The following is a 16,072-nucleotide window of genomic DNA, read 5'->3' on the forward strand; positions in this document are numbered from 1 at the left end:
CTTCTTACCCCTAGATCCTCTCCCCCACCCCAGGCTTAGCACCCCACTTCTTCAGTCTTTCTTCCTAGGACTTAGTTTCAATCCCCATCTTCCTGGACAATCTGCCAATTATCTGACCGCTTCGTAGTTTTCTTGAAAACCAAACTCCACAAGCATCTAACTCAGTGCTTCCCAAGCTCAGCAACTTGAAGATGTGTGGACTCCGACTCCCAGAATTCCCCAGCCAGCATAGTTCTGGTTCACTTAACACCTGTGGTGATTCGCTTAACAACTGCTGCAAAAAAGGTCGTAAAATTGGGTTGGATTCGCTTAATGACCGCTTCACTGAGCAACCAAAATTCAGATCCCAATTGTGGTCATTAAGCGAGGACCACCTGTAATTTGGGGTCCCAGGGAAGAGGAATTCAGCCAGGACGTTGCAGGTGGATTTGCTTCCTCTTTTTTGCCCAGTGACCGACTGAAGGAATATCCTGGGAATTGGTTCAGATGTTCTCCTGACCTGTACACTTATTTTTCATTCCTTTGTCGCCCAGCGCCTCCGCCTCCATATGTGAAGATATGGACTCTCCACAGTCAATCCAGGATGACATGACAGAATATACCCCAAATGCAGAGGGTTCTTGGTAAGGCAAGGCATGGGGTTTGGGGGGGGGGGAATTTCTCCTGTGTGGGTGCCTATAGATTAACTGCTAGGCCAGATTAGAGTTATTGATTGTGTCTTTTTCTCCTGACGTAGCCGGAACTGAAGGTTTTCAAAAATTGATTGGAAAGCCTCCTGAGGAAGCATTGCCAATGCGTGACATTGGCAGAACAGGCACGTCAGGCAACTTCCTGGAAAAGATTAAGGGGGGGGGTCCAAAGCGCTGATCTGTATTTTGTGCCCAAAAGCGGGTCGCCTTCCCCAAAAGGAAAGAGATTGGTCTTGCCCCCTGCTTGCCTTAGCCCTGAACAGCACCCCGCTTTTCCCCTTCCATGCAGCACCAACTCAACCCACAACACTCAGCAGAACCATCGGCGCAAGAAGCTGAAAAAATACCTCTTCCGGGCAGTTTTGGATGGGAACCTGGAGGACCTTCAGAGCCTCCTGGTGGAACTGAAGGATCGGTCCCAGAGGTGCCAGAACCTGACAGTCCAAGGTTGGTGGCAGTTGGTTCTACCTCTGCAGGGAGGGGAAGGTGAATTCTGTGGCCGGAATCATTTTGGGTAGCTTGGATTCCAAGAACTGAAGGAGGCACCGCCTTCCCGGGGGCCACGAGGGCTGTGCTCGGGGGCATCCCTGGGAGGGTGCCAAAATGATGAGAGGGTGGCCCCACTTGTGCCATAGAAGCCCTTGCCCATTTTTATCTGTGTCAGAGTGATGTTAAAAAGGGTCAGGTCTTCAATTACTCAAGCTGTAGAGCAGTGTTTCTCAACCTTGGCAGCTTTAAGATGGCTGGGGAATTCTGGGAGTTGAAGTCCACACATCTTCAAGCTGCCACGGTTGAGAAACACTGCTGTAGAGAGTAAGGAAGAAGACTTTGATGGAGATAGGCGAGATCCATTACCAACACAATGGGGAAAAAGTATCTTAGGTCCAAAACAAGCAGGTAGCATGCGGAAGACTCTGAGACAGACACCTCCCTTATTCACAGGAGTATAAGAAGGGGAAAGGGGTCCGGCACAATCTCACTTGTAAGATTCTGTTATTAGAGCCAACCTCAGTAAAGGGAGTTTTAGCCTTCTGGTGCAATTGATTTCTTTGTTTGGTCTAATGGTTGGGGCTGACAAAAGTGCAGCTGCCCCCATGATATATATATATTTTTTTACCCTTCCCACCAAAACACCACTAGGTAGGCTCGAAAGCACACAGGGCTAAGAAAGAAACCAAAATGGATTCTAATTTTTTTTAAGGTTAAAGTTCACTCAATGAAGCACGTATGATTATTCCCCAGGGATCTAATTGTTTTCCCTTCCAATGCCATACTTGGAAAAGTTCTGGAGACACCTCCAAAACTCTGGGCCAAAGATAGATGTCCCTATCAGGAAAATTTGTTTCAATTTAATTTAAGGGGTTGGCTTTCTCTTTTTGGTGTGTCTTTTGAAAGCAAGAAGACTAACGTTAGCAATTGGAAAACTTGAAACTGGGTATTGGAAAACTGGAAACTGGGTATTGAGTCATATATAAAAAAGCAAGGGAAATATAAAATAATATTAATAACTGTTCATATTGCTTTAAAAAACTAAATTACAAGTCTGATTGGGGATGTGGTAGGAACTTGCCGATGTAGACATTTTGGGAGGGGATCCAGTAGTTTTTGGAAGTAACTCTTCGAAAGCAAGAAATGGTTTCTGGTGGTCTCAGATGTGATGAATGGACACCTTCTAGAAGAAAAACGGAATGTTCCAGGATTCCCCAGAATGTTCTGGAGTTCCCTGGAATGTTCTAGTATTCTCCAGAATGTTCTGGTTTTCTCCAGAACATTCCGGGACCTGCAGATGTTCTGCCCCTAGGATTTTAAGCTTTGTCCATTCCTAGTAAGAAGCATTAACTTTTTGTGCCCCACCCTATGAACAACCGTTTGGATGCAGATCACTGCATCACTTAATACCTGCAAGAGCTTTATTTGTTTTTTTTTTAAACAAGCCTTTGGTACAACTGTGGATTATTAATTTCCCTTTGAGGAAAGGGATCGGTAATTTTCTCCTAGTTTATGTGGTAGCGTGGCCTATCAGCTCTAATTAACTTAATGGAACATCAGGGATAATTTATTATTATTTTCCAGAATATCTGATGAATAAAATGACCTCTTCAGACACTGGGAAGACCTGCCTAATGAAAGCTTTGTTAAACATCAACCAGAATACCAAAGAGACTGTGAATATTCTACTCTCATTTGCAGAAGAAAACCAAATCCTAGAAAAGCTTATTAATGCATCCTACACAGAGGAGGCGTATAGAGGTATTTCAGGTTTGAAAATATTACAAAACGCGTCACAGGATCGGGTCATTAGTGAGCGCTGGGAAGTTGCTCAGACTTATTCCAGCTTGGACGATGAGCAAAAAATTCTGTCGGTAGCATTCACACAGCACCCTCAATCTAGTTAGAGGATTAACCCAGAATATAAATTGAAGAATATTATTATTATTATTATTATTATTATTATTATTATTATTATTAATCAAATTTATCACCGCCCATCTCCCAAAAGGGACTCTGGGCGGTTTACAATAAAACATAAATAAAAATATAAAACTGTAAAACACTATAATACATAATACAATAAATATAATACAAACCTCGATGGCTGGAAGTTCTTTATGATTCGCAAGCAGAGCAGGGTCGTTCTAAGAGACTAGCCATCCCCAGGAATGGCTACTCTCTCTCCCGCCCCAGGCATAATTACAGAACCAGGTCTTTAGCTGTTTCCTAAAGTCCAGGAGGGAGGGGGCCAATCTCACTTCCAGGGGAAGGATATTCCAAAGGGTAGGGGCTATTGCAGAGAAGGCCAGCCTCCTGGACCCCGCCAGATGGAATTCTCTTGCAGATGGGGTCCGTAGCATGCCTTCTCTGCACGACCTGGTGGGACGGGCTGATGTGAGACGGTCCCTTAGGTAACCTGGACCCATGCCATGTAGGGCTTTAAAGGTGATAACCAACACCTTGAATTGGACCCGGAAGCAGACTGACACCCAATGCAGCTCGTGGAGCAAAGGGGTGACGTGTGCTGATCTTGGGAAACTCGAGATCGCCCACGCGGCTACATTTTGCACCAGCTGTAGCTTCCGGATACTCTTCAAGGGTAGCCCCATGCAGAGCACATTGCAGTAGTCTAACTAGAATACAGTTTTCAATACAGGTAGTCCTTGACTTATGACCACAATAGGGACTGGAAAAATTGTCGTTAAGTGGTGCAGTTATTAAGCAAGGCATCATGTGACCGCGCCCAATTTTTTGACACTTTTTACAGCGGTCGTTAAATGAATTACGCAGTTCTCCATTGATTTTGCTTGTCAGAAGCCGGCTGAGAAGGTCGCAATGGTGATTATATGACCTTGGGACATTGCAACTGTTGTAAATACATGCCTAGTGCCAAGCCCCCGAAATATTGATCTCGATGCTGCAATGGTCATAAGTGCGAGGACTGGTCGTAAATCACTTTTTCCAGTGTCGTCATAACCTCGAATGGTCACTAAACGAATGGTCGTAAGTCAAGGACTACCTGTATATATTGAAGAAGAGTATCTTGAATCTTAAAGTAACTGCGTATATTAACTATATTGGAGAATATATTGAATATGTTGGAGAATATATTAAATCATAGTTACTTAAGGCACAACATCCCAGGCCAGGATCTGTTATTAATGCTGAGGGGTCGCAACAGCCAAGATGGCAGCCTCAACTATGCAGTGACTCCTCCGTTTAGACCAGTCCTTCATTGCGTGATCAGGGCCACTATCTTGACTGTTTTGACCCCCTCCAGCATGGTCAGGAATGGCCTTCATTATTTTTCTAAAGGAGAAAGGGGGGCAGATCTGAATTCCGAGGATGGGTGGGTCAGAGGGAGGGGCTGCTCCCGAGATTTCATGGGTCCTCAGCCCCCCCATCTCTTGAAGACAGTCCTGAAGGTGGCAAGGCCCAAAGCTGTATGCGTGGACCAAGTTTGTGTAAAAGGTTAACCATGTTTAGGAACACCCACAGCGTGTCAGAGCCACAACAACATTAAAAGTCACGGGACAGATCTCCATGGCAGACAGGCAACACTATACTGCACGTTATCCAAGGGGTGTGAATTATAAGCACAAATGCCTTTCATGAAAGATAAATTTGAAACAGAAGCTCGATGACAGTCTAAAGTGGAAGAAACCATGGTTAGATGAGTGACACAGCATGATGCTCTCAGCATGTCCAGAGGCGAAGAAGGTTTATCATCTAAATTATTTTTAATTTTTTTTTTATTAATATTGAAACCTGCTGACAAACACGGTGATTCTAGTTTTGTTTTTCAATCCCAGGACAGACGGCTCTAAATATTGCCATCGAGAGGCGTCAGTACGACATCACTCAGACCCTGATTGAGAAAGGGGCGGACGTCAACGCCCATGCGCAGGGCGTGTTCTTTAATCCCAAGCGCAAGCACGAAGGGTTTTATTTTGGTAAGGGCCTGGCAGATGCTGAGGCACGGTTCAACAGGTCAGACCAGGGTGGTCGACAACCACGTGTGTTCCCCCAGCGTCCCAATTTGTGACACCCCAGCATCCCAACACGGCAACATCTGGATAGCGATGACCAAAAATTGCATAACAGTCTTTGCTGCTTGTTTTTTTTTTTTTTTTTAATTTTGGCGGCCTTCCCCAGGTGATCCAAGGTGTGTTGAATTCATGCCTTCTCTAGTTAGACAGTTGGGTGGAGAAATGGTTACCCTGTACCTGGGTTGTGTGGATGAGAGCACCCTACCCAAGTTGGAAACCATCTGCTAGGATCTGCATGTTGATTCCTTCTCCTTCCCTTCCCTGTGTGTGAAAGGTGCCCTGTGCAAGCACCGAGTCATGTCTGACCCTCTGGGGGGACGCCGCTTTCGCGACGTTTCCTTGGCAGACTATGGAGCGGGGTGGGTTGCCGTTGCCTTCCCCAGTCGCCTCCTTCCCCAGCAAGCCGGGCGCTCATTTCGCCGACCTCAGAAGGGCGGAAGGCTAAGTCGACCTGAGCCGGCTACCCGAGAGAGAATCCAGCCTCTGCTGGGATCGAACTCGGGTCACGGGGAGAGTTTTTGGCTGCAATACTGCCGCCTGCCACACGAGGCTCTAGCTGGGCTTAATTTTTTTCAACATGCTCTGCTTACGTTTCCTTGGGTTTCTGATGGAGGAGACCACACTGTGAATGGGGTGTCCCTCCGTTGCCTGTCTTGTGCTTAACCAATTGCTGTTCCTGCCTGCATCTTACACCCTGCCACTATGTATATGCTTTATATACTGTATATATAAAACCTTCCATGTTATTCTCATATCCAGGACATCGGAGGGCCTTCGCTGGCCCCCTATTCAGGCCACAGCCCAGCTTAAACTACTAGTGCTTGGCTACTAGTCTATGTGGCCTCTGGTGACCGGCTCCCGAGGATCTGTTGGTTCTCTAGATTGCCCTGAATCTTCTTTCCTTTTCTTGCTCCAGGGGTTGAGATCTCCAGGCACCAAGCTTTTAGAGACCTGGATCCACAACTCTGGAATCATTTCCCCCTCTCCCTTCCACTCAGTGGAATTTGCTGACCTTCGAAAAGGACTTAAAGAACGTTTTTGCTGGATTCTTGTGGTCTCTCCGTAGGCTTTGTGCAGACCATTTACCAACCATTCAGCTCGGCACTAAGACACCTGTAGGCAGAAAAGCCGGCGCTGAGAATCTCAAGAACCCAACATTTCAGGGCTGAGCTACGCAGATTCCTTATTACAGAACCTTTTATTAGATTACTGCAGTAGGTTAGTGCAAGGCCAGCTCCACCATCCTCTTAATTAACATCCAGGGGCATCCAAGGAGGGTGGCGGGAGGGCAAAATCTGCAAGATGGCACGCGCACCGTTGCAATCCAAGCCTCGTCCCTTTTGGAGGCACGTGCCAACCTGTTTTAAATGGTTATGCCTGCATATATTCTTAGTCCTATTCCAGAGCATTGTTTTAAATGCATAGTTATTGCACTGGTGGTTTTAATGTTAATATTTGTTTACTGGGTCCTGAGTTGAATTACACGATTACACAATTGCGGCAGGGTGTAATTGGATTGAATTCCAATTCGTTGTGTTTTCTTTGTTTTGTGTTGTTTATACCACACCTTGATAAAGGCATCATAATAACATATTAAATAATAAATAACAGTTCAGCCATAGTGGTTGCTTATGTGCCTTTATCAAGCTGTGGTACAAACAGAACAAGACAGAGAAATTATTATTTTAGCAATCGCCCATTCATCTTAGCCCTGCCATCCCTGGTGAAATAAATGTGTGATTCTTGGCTTCATAATTGTTTATCAGCTGCTTGACAGAAAAGTACTTGTGAATCCTGATATAATACAGCAGCTCTCACATTTTTTCTTAAGGCGAACTACTACATCATATTTCAAACTGCTGGTAAGCTATGGCCTGACAAGGCCTGCTGCATCCCAAATTTCATCTCTCTCTGTCTACAGGTAGTCTTCACTTAACAACCACTCATTTAGTGGTGGTTTGGACTTACAGCGGTGCTGAAAAAAACAATTTACAACCGGTTCTCACACTTACGACCGTCACAGCGTCCCCACGGTCACGTGATCACGATTTGGGTGCTTGGCGACTAGTTTGCATTTATGACTGTTATAGCGTCACGTGATCACCATTTTTGACCTTCTTGGCCGGCTTCTGGCAAGCCAAATCAATGGGGAACCATGTTAGTCACTCAACAACCATGTGGTTCACTTAATGCCTGTGATGGTTCACTTAACAACCACCGCAAAAAAGGTCGTAAAATTGGGTCAGATTCACTTAATAACCGCTTCGCTTAGCAACCAAAATTCCAGTGGCAATTGTAAAATGAGGACTACCCATATCTACCATCCATCCATCCATCCTATCTAATTTTATTTTTTATTAAACATTGCTAACGTTCTTGCAAGTTCCTTCAAATCTTGTGAGGTTTTTGGAATCCTTGATGAAACTTTCCTGAAACTTTTAACAAGGACATTTCTCTCTGAAGAGCTTGAGCAAGAACATTGACATCTCCTGCGCTTTCAAGGATGTGCCCACCCCCAAAAGGAACAGGGATTAGCAAGATTTCAGCCCCCTTTGTTTTTTTGGAACTGATGGCCTCGAGGCCACAGCTTGTGAATTTTTGTTCTCACACCCTGCAATTTGGCACTCTTTTCGCAGGTGAAACGCCCCTAGCGTTAGCTGCGTGCACCAACCAGCCAGATATAGTGCAGCTCTTGATGGAGAACAGCAAGACCGACATCATGGCCCAGGATGCGCGAGGGAACAATATCCTCCACGCATTGGTGACAGTGGCAGAAGACTTTAAGACCCAAAATGACTTTGTTCGGCAGATGTACAACACCATCCTTTTGAAAAGTAAAAGCCGGGATTTGGAGACGATGAAGAACAAGGCTGGCTTAACGCCTCTGCAGCTAGCAGCAAAAACCGGGAAGTTAGAGGTCTGCCTCGCTAACTCCAAGTCTTTATTTATTTATCATGTTTTTGTCACCGCTCATCTCCCCACACGGGGGACCCTGGGCGCTTTCTGCCTTATATGACATTTTTAAACAGCAGAGAAAGTTTAGGCGTAGGTTGAGGGCTCCATTTGCTATGTCCTTTATAGATAGGCAGGGGTCAAAGGAAGCCAAGAAAAATTTTAATTTAACAAGCAAGGGACGCATTGCCTATAATCAAGGCACCAACCGAAGCCTGGTTCTGCAAAGAACAATTCCGGTAAATGTCTGATAGTTGCTGCAAATCTTGAGATCCAAGATACAGCAAGGATCAGACGGAGGTTAAGAGTTGGGCCAGATATGGGTCTGGGGTGCAAATTCCAAAACCTATACGAATTCTCAATTTCTTGAGACCCAAAAGTCTGCTTTGGGTGCACTGAGAGTGACTGATTTTGAAAAGGTAATGTAAGACATTAAACAAGGAGCTATCCAAAAAATCCTTAATTGATTCATTGCCCAGACACAATGATGTAATCATGACAAAATATGACTGGTTTAACAGATATATTCATTTAAGTTTTATATACAGGTAGCCTGCGACTTACAGCCATTCGTTTAGCAACTGTTTGAAGTTAGGACGGTGCTGAAAAAAGTTACTTATAGCTGGTCCTTGCACTTACGACCATCGCAGTGTCTCTGTGGTCATGTGATCAAAATTTAGGCACTTGGCAAACAGCTCCCATTTACGAAGGTTGCAGCGTTTTGGGATCACACGATCGCCATTTGTAACCTTCTCAGCTGGCTTCCCACAAGCAAAGTCAATGGGGGAAGCTGAATTCAGTTAATAGCCGTGGTGATTCGCTTAATGACCATGGCAAAAAAGGTCATAAAACTGGGTGTGACTCACTTAATAACTGCCTCACTTAGCAATGGAAGTTCCAGTCCCAGTTGTGGTTGTAAGTCAAGGACTACCTGTATAGCTTCCTGGCCAGGGAAGGGGGGATCATAAGTCAAGATGGTGGCCAGAGCTTTCATCACATCATTGTGGTTCCCATCTTGACTTTTTTTACCCCTTCCCTTGGGACACCTCTGGCCCTTAACATAAACCCCCAGCTGTTTTCTTCAGAGGAGGGGGCTGAAGTTTTTGAGCAGAGCTGATGGCTGAGAGCCTCTAATGTTATGTGGGAATGACCTCGGGAGACGGGGCGAAGAGATGCTGCCAAGGGAACGGTCCGATAAGGGAGGGCAGAGCCCGCAGCTGCTTAATGGGTGGAGAAAGAGGCTCAGAAGGGACCCTCCCTAGTTTCTCAGGCTGTAAAGGAGACAGCAAGAGATCTGTACTTTCAGACTTGCCAGACTCTGTCAATGAGCCTTACAATAAAGTAGAATTAGCTCATCTGGTTGTGTTTCCTGTCTGGTCTGCCTGGGAAGGCTAATAGAGCCCCGGTTTTAATTTCCCCAGTGCCTACACGTAACCCTAAATGATAACTTTGCCAGTGTGCAAAACTGAAACAGCTGCAAGGCTCAGCTTTCAGTGTCGTTCAGGGCGGCAGATAGACACCTTCTCAGGAGCAGGATGGCCAGGATGGTGGTCCTGGCCAAGCTACAGGGGCTGTGAGACCCTCTTTTCCTTGTCTTTGTCCAGTCTGGACTCTTCACTGCTTTGCTTCTTGACCTGGCTTGTTTCAGATTCTGAAGTACATTCTCAGCAGAGAGATCAAGGAGAAACCCATCCGCAGCCTTTCCCGGAAGTTCACCGACTGGGCTTACGGCCCTGTCCAGTCAAACCTTTATGACCTCACAGAACTGGACACCACTTCGGACAACTCGCTACTGGACATCATTGTCTACAATACAAATATTGGGGTAAGTCCTTAGGTCAGGGCGTTGCCAAAGCAACTGAACTTCCATTTTTCAAGGGTTGGGTTTTTTTCTTTTTTTGCACTGGGAGCTATAGAGGGTTGAAATGGATGCTTTTGGCCCTTATCACAGCTACTGTGTATATTCCATGGGAGCAAAGCCCCCCCTCAGCAGCACTGATGAGGTTACCTAGGTGGGTCATGAAACGTCTGCAAGCAAAGTGCCAAGCCCAGAGAGCACCAAGGAATAGGATAGGATAGAAATATAGAACAGAACAGAACAACTTTTATTGTCATTTCACTATACACCAAAGTGTACATTAAAATGAAATTTCGTTACAATTGGCTCAGCAATAAAATAAAAATACCCTAATTACTACAATATTAGAGCGACACGTATAACACCTTTACTGCACAAGCTGCACTGGGTGCCAGTTTGCTTCCGGGTCCAATTCAAGGTGTTGGTTATCACCTTGAAAGCCCTACATGGCATGGGGCCAGGCTACCTGAGGGACCATCTCATCCCCATAACATCGACCCGTCCCACCCGGTCAGGCAGGGAGGGCGTGCTACGGACCCCGTCAGCAAAGGAATTGCATCTAGCGGGGTCCAGGAGGTGGGCCTTCTCTGCAGTGGCGCCCGCCCTTTGGAACACCTTGCCCCCGGAGGTGAGGCAGGCCCCTTCACTTCCAACCTTCAGGAGGGCCCTGAAGACCTGGTTCTCCCGTCTCGCGTGGGGCGGGAAGGTGGGCAGCCATCCTTGGGGGTGGCTCACGCCTTAGAGCCCCTCCCACCTGATTAGAATTTTCTAGCCTCTTGGATTTTATACTTATTTATATTGTATTTTATATTTGTAAATTGTTTTATTTTATAGGATTTTAATTGTTTATTATTATAGTTTTAATTTTATTGTAAACTGCCCAGAGTCCCTCTTTTGGGGGAGATGGGTGGTAGCAAAATGTGAATAATAAATAAATAATGAATGAATGAATATTATTTTCAGCGCTGTTGTAAGTTCGAACGGTTGCTAAACCGTTGCTAAACCACTTACAACCATTCATTTAGCAACCATTTGAACTTACAACAGACTGAAAAAAGTGACTTATGACTGGTCCTCGCACTTACGACTGTCACAGCATCCCTGCGGTCACATGATCAAAATTCAGGCTCTTGGCAACCTGCATGTATTTACGATAGTTGCAGTGTCCCGGGCTCACACGATCACCATTTTCGACCTTCCCAGCCAGCTTCCGACAAGCAAAGTCAATGGGAGAAGCCGGATTCGCTTAATGATCATGTGATTCACTTAATGACTGTGGTGATTCGCTTAATGACCACAGCAAAAAAGGTCGTAAAATCGGGCACGACTCACTTAATGACTGCCTGCCTAGCAATGGAAGTTCCAGTTCCAACTGTGGTCGTAAGTCGAGGACTACCTCTATTTTTATGCTGTGTTAATAAAATTCAGTGGCAGCGTAGCTCCGTCATGGCTTGGCAGTTTTGCCCCTGGGGTGGAGACCTCTGGAAAACATGGCTCTTGGTCCAGCTGGTGGTGGAGACTGAACCAAGCCAACAATACTTGCTTGCAGATTTCCAAACTCTTAGAAACGTCATAGTGGCATCTGCAGGGAGGGCTTGAAATTTATAAGATGGCAGGTTTCTCCTGTAAACTGAAACTTTATCATAGTTTCAGAGGTAAAAGTCACCAGTAGCCATCTTTCAGTCTCCCCACCTGCACTTCCAAAGATGGGGGGACTGAAAAATTCACTGTCACTCTTGAAGTCGTCATGTCATTTGAGACACCTTCAGCTCCCCCCAAGTTTCTTCATTTCCACCATAAATTGTGCCACTTGCTGATTAAACTGACCAGAGAGACTTTGTAATATGGAGAGGAAGTGCAATTATTTCTAATTAAATTCAGGGATGGTAAAACACTGGAATTACCAGAAATGGATCCCTTTCCTTTGACAGCTGTTCTGCAAAAAGGGGAAAATACTCTTATATTGGGGGGGGGCATATTTTTGGTGTTGCTTGCCATAATATTCGTCCCTGTCCTTTTCTTTTATCCTCTGAATTCATTCAGCCGGAAAAGCTGTTCATCCAATGCTTATTATTAGTGGCAGAATTAATTGCTGAATTCATTGACTAAAGAAATAATAAATAGTGGAGAACTACTTGAATCTCAACCCTTAATTAAGACCCCCTCCCCCCAAAAATCCTTAAAAATAAGTGTTCCTTATCCAGTGCATAAGCTCTGGCTCTAAGCCCCCCTTAATCATAAAGTTTACTGGGTGACCATGCACCAAAAAATATTTTCAGCCTAGCCTACCTCCCAGGGGTGTTGGGAACAAAGTAAAAGTAAAGTCTTGAATCAAGCTTGGTAACTTCAGGAATATACTGTTGTGATTTTCTGCAGGGGCAACAGCATCTGGTCTTGCCCCTGCCTCCTTTCAGGAAGATTTTTTTGGCTGCTCAGGATAACCTCATGGTCTCCCATCCAAGAATTAACCTTGCTGGACCTTGCTTAGCTTTCGTGATTAGCCAAGGTCAGTTAGGGGTTGAATCTGCTGCAGTCAAGCTATAAATGAAACGGCTAAGGAGATTGGAATAGCTGGACTAATAGCTGGACTATTGATTAATTTATCCGTTTAGGCTTGCAGCCCGACTTGATTAACCTATTATTTTGCCTGGATTAACCCCTGCTCCAAATGCCTTTCCATGCCTGAATAGACCGATTCCTTTTTTTTTTCCAACGCAGAATCGGCACGAAATGCTGGCTCTAGAGCCCCTGCATTCCTTGCTCCGGATGAAGTGGAAGAGATTCGCCCGGCACATCTTCTTCCTGTCCTTCAGCCTTTACTTCCTCTACAACCTGATATTGACCTTGCTCTCCTATTACAGGCCTCACACAAAGCAGGTCGGTTGGGCAGCAGCACCCTCCCGTTCTTTTTCTTTTGGGCAGGGTCGCCCCCTTCCATGCCATCTGTGATCAACCGCCTTTTATTTCCCGCTGCAAAGTTTCCAAACTTTTTTTAAAAAATTTTTTTATCCCGCCTTTATTGTTTTTATAAATAACTCAAGGCGGGGAAGAGACCTCATATGCCTTCCTCCTCCTATTTTCCCCACAACAACGACCCTGTGAGGTGGGTTGGGCTGAGAGAGACGGACTGGCCCAAGGTCACCCGGCTGGCTTTCGTGCCTAAGGCGGGACTAGAACTCACCGCCTCCTGGTTTCTAGCCTGGAGCCTTCCCCACTAGACCAGTGTTTCCTCAACCTTGGCAGCTGAGGTGAAGAATCTGCTTAAGCTGATTTTTGCTTTGACTTACTGTCTAATGAGTACCTCACGGGGGGCGTCCACAGGTGGCGGCTGAGCTGGTGAGCCTGACGTGCAGCCCACAGGCCAGGGATGGCAAAAAAGTCAAGATGGTGGCCACAGTCATGTGAGCAACTCCCTGCCCTTTTTTTACAGGCATTGCCACGCATGAAATAGGATGGGGCTTCGATTGCCATCTGGGCTTTTTGGACCAGCCCCGCAGAGGGGTGGGAGCATCCTCATTCCGTGATAGCTATTACCTTAGCTCCTTTTAAACGGGGTATCTCAAAGAGGCTCCCTCTAGCCCAGAGTGCAAAACAAATAACCCACCATTGGTGGCAAGATTTGAGAAAGCTTACAGCTTCCTTTTGAAGCACTTGTTTTTGACGCTGTTTTGACTTTGTTCTTCGTCTTGCTTTAATGCCGCGTGACCTCATCAACTGTGCAGTAACAGCCTCGAAATACTTTGGAATGAATGAATGAATGAATGAATTGAAAAGCAAGGTGTCACTCAGGTTAATAAAACCAGTTTCCCAATTAAGAAATAACATTTCCTTCCAATCGAGCTAATTTCCTGGTGATTGTTTGCACTGCTCCATCGTTACGGTTTCCTTAGAGACAATGAGGAAGTGATTTATCATTGCATCTTATCTCAGGAAGCCTTCTCCGCCTCCCAGTTTGGCTCCCAGCCCCGAGTGGCCTCTCCTGGTGGTCTCCCATCCTTGCCTAGCTCTGCCAGCCATGTTCGCTTAGGGGCTGCCAGCTGAACTGGGTAACTTATTCTTACCTCCTCCTCCTTTTTCAGCTTCAGGCCCCACCATACCCTTTAGCACTGATCGGAGACCTGAACTGGTTGCAGGTGGCGGGGCAAGCAGCTGTCATGTTGGGAGCCGCCTTTATTGCCATTAAAGAAGTAAGTGCTGCCGGAGGAATTCCTGTTGTAGGACGGGTAGCTTGGGGCGTGAAGGAGAATTCCGACCTTTACGGGTCTCCTTGCCCGAACGGATCACTTCACACACAACCTTTGGAACCTGAAGTTACAATAACCCCCTTTCCTGGATCTGCCCAGCGCAAGCCTGCCAGCTTCCTCCCTCCCGCGGTTCCTCTGCCAGATCTGTCGGTTGTGTTCTCGAGCAAAAAGGTTCATGGGATTATCCCAAGCGGGAACTACCAGTCACCAACGTTGCACTGGTCAACTTCTTAGCCTGGTACTTGGTTAGCTTTTCCAACAATAATAGTTAAAATGATAAGAGTAATTTTCTTCCCAGAAATTGTGGGCCTTTTTCTTTAAAAACTGTTTTTCTTACAAGTTCACATAGGGGTGTGCTTGGGGGAGGAAGGGTCCGATCAGATGAAGAGGCAACCCCCCCACCTCTCTTTTATGTGTACAGGTAGCCCTTGCTTAACGATCACAATTGGGACTGGCATTTTGGTTGCTAAGTGAAGCGGTCGTTGAGCAAATCCGACCTGATTTTATGACCTTTTTTGTGGTGGTCGTTAAGCAAATCATAGGTATTAAGTGGACCGTGGTTGTTAAGCGAATCATGTGGCCACAGGACGCTGTGACGGTCATAAATGTGAACCGGCTGCCAAGCACCCAAATCATGATCACATGACCACGGGGATGCTGCAATAGCTGTAAGTGTGAGGAGTGGTCATAAGTTGCTTTTTCAGCACCGTCATAAGTCTGAACCATCGCTAAACAAATGGTTGTTAAGCGAGGACTACCTGTTTCGGGACACAGCTAAAAAGGAACGGGTTCAGTTGCACAACTGCACTGCCATCTTGACTTTTTTGACCTCTTCCCCACCCCAACGACACCCCTGATTTATTCATAGTTGTAGAGAGCAAGAAATGTGTTCTTTTTCAAAGTGAAATGGAATCCCAGACATGATGCATTTGGGGATTAGAATGGGGTGGCATTTGTTTCATGCGCCTGTTGATTCTGTTCTATCCTGTGTGTATTTCCGCCTGCAGAGCATAGCCATCTTCTTGCTGCGGCCTTCCGACCTGCAAACAATTCTGTCGGACGCCTGGTTCCATTTCGCCTTGTAAGTGACGCGTCCGTAGCCAGATTGTGGAACAGCTTGGAAATCACCTCCGGTTCCTCGGGGTGCTTGCTTCCAAAAACGCTTTTCTTAAAAGCTATTCTCCTGCCTTTTGCTCACTCTCATTAATTTACAGGCATTCCCGGGAATGTAGATATAATTTACAGCCAGTTATGATTCTAACCTCAGAAAAAGCAAGAAAGAGGTTTTAAGAGCCAGCTTTGCACACCCGAGCACTGTCCAGGAGCCAGTTTGGTTGGGGATGATGGCAGCTGGAGTCCAGGCTTCCTGGAAGGTGGCCTAGCGGAAAAAGGTTGCTGTAAAGCAGTGTTTCTCAACCTCAGCAACTTTAAGCTGGGTGGACTTCAATTCCCAGAATTCCTCAGCCAGCCATGCTGGCTGGAGAATTCTGGGAGTTGAAGTCCACCCAGCTTAAAGTTGCTGAGGTTGAGAAACACAGCTGTAAAGGATATATGTACACTCCTTTGGGGATATTTCATGTGCCTTCATCTCCAAAATCCAACCCGGCTTTGCAAGATTACAGAAATCTTCCTTCCCTTTACACAGACTTGCATCGTGGGGAAACACTCCTTCTGCCTAAATAAATTTTAATTTTCACCAGGCCATTTTTGGAAGCCATTGATTTCCATCCGGCTTCTGTCACTGACCCCACCTCCATCAGGGCTGCTTGCATTCAGAATGCCCTGGAT

At 46.0% G+C, this 16,072-nt stretch overlaps 1 protein-coding gene across 1 annotated transcript in view; it reads left to right on the forward strand.

The window, feature by feature from the left end:
* The window catches only part of TRPV3 (transient receptor potential cation channel subfamily V member 3), a 48,983-nt gene that overhangs the window by 22,584 nt on the left and 10,327 nt on the right, over positions 1–16,072 (forward strand). Inside the window, exons 3-11 of the mRNA XM_063291093.1 lie at positions 534–623; positions 979–1,136; positions 2,763–2,939; positions 4,994–5,134; positions 7,867–8,147; positions 9,831–10,007; positions 12,759–12,917; positions 14,126–14,227; positions 15,292–15,365. Coding sequence (XP_063147163.1) covers positions 534–623; positions 979–1,136; positions 2,763–2,939; positions 4,994–5,134; positions 7,867–8,147; positions 9,831–10,007; positions 12,759–12,917; positions 14,126–14,227; positions 15,292–15,365 — 1,359 coding nt within the window. The remainder of the gene's footprint in view (positions 1–533; positions 624–978; positions 1,137–2,762; positions 2,940–4,993; positions 5,135–7,866; positions 8,148–9,830; positions 10,008–12,758; positions 12,918–14,125; positions 14,228–15,291; positions 15,366–16,072) is intronic.

The sequence above is a fragment of the Candoia aspera genome, chromosome 1 (assembly GCF_035149785.1).
Source record: "Candoia aspera isolate rCanAsp1 chromosome 1, rCanAsp1.hap2, whole genome shotgun sequence".
Lineage (NCBI taxonomy): Eukaryota > Metazoa > Chordata > Lepidosauria > Squamata > Boidae > Candoia > Candoia aspera.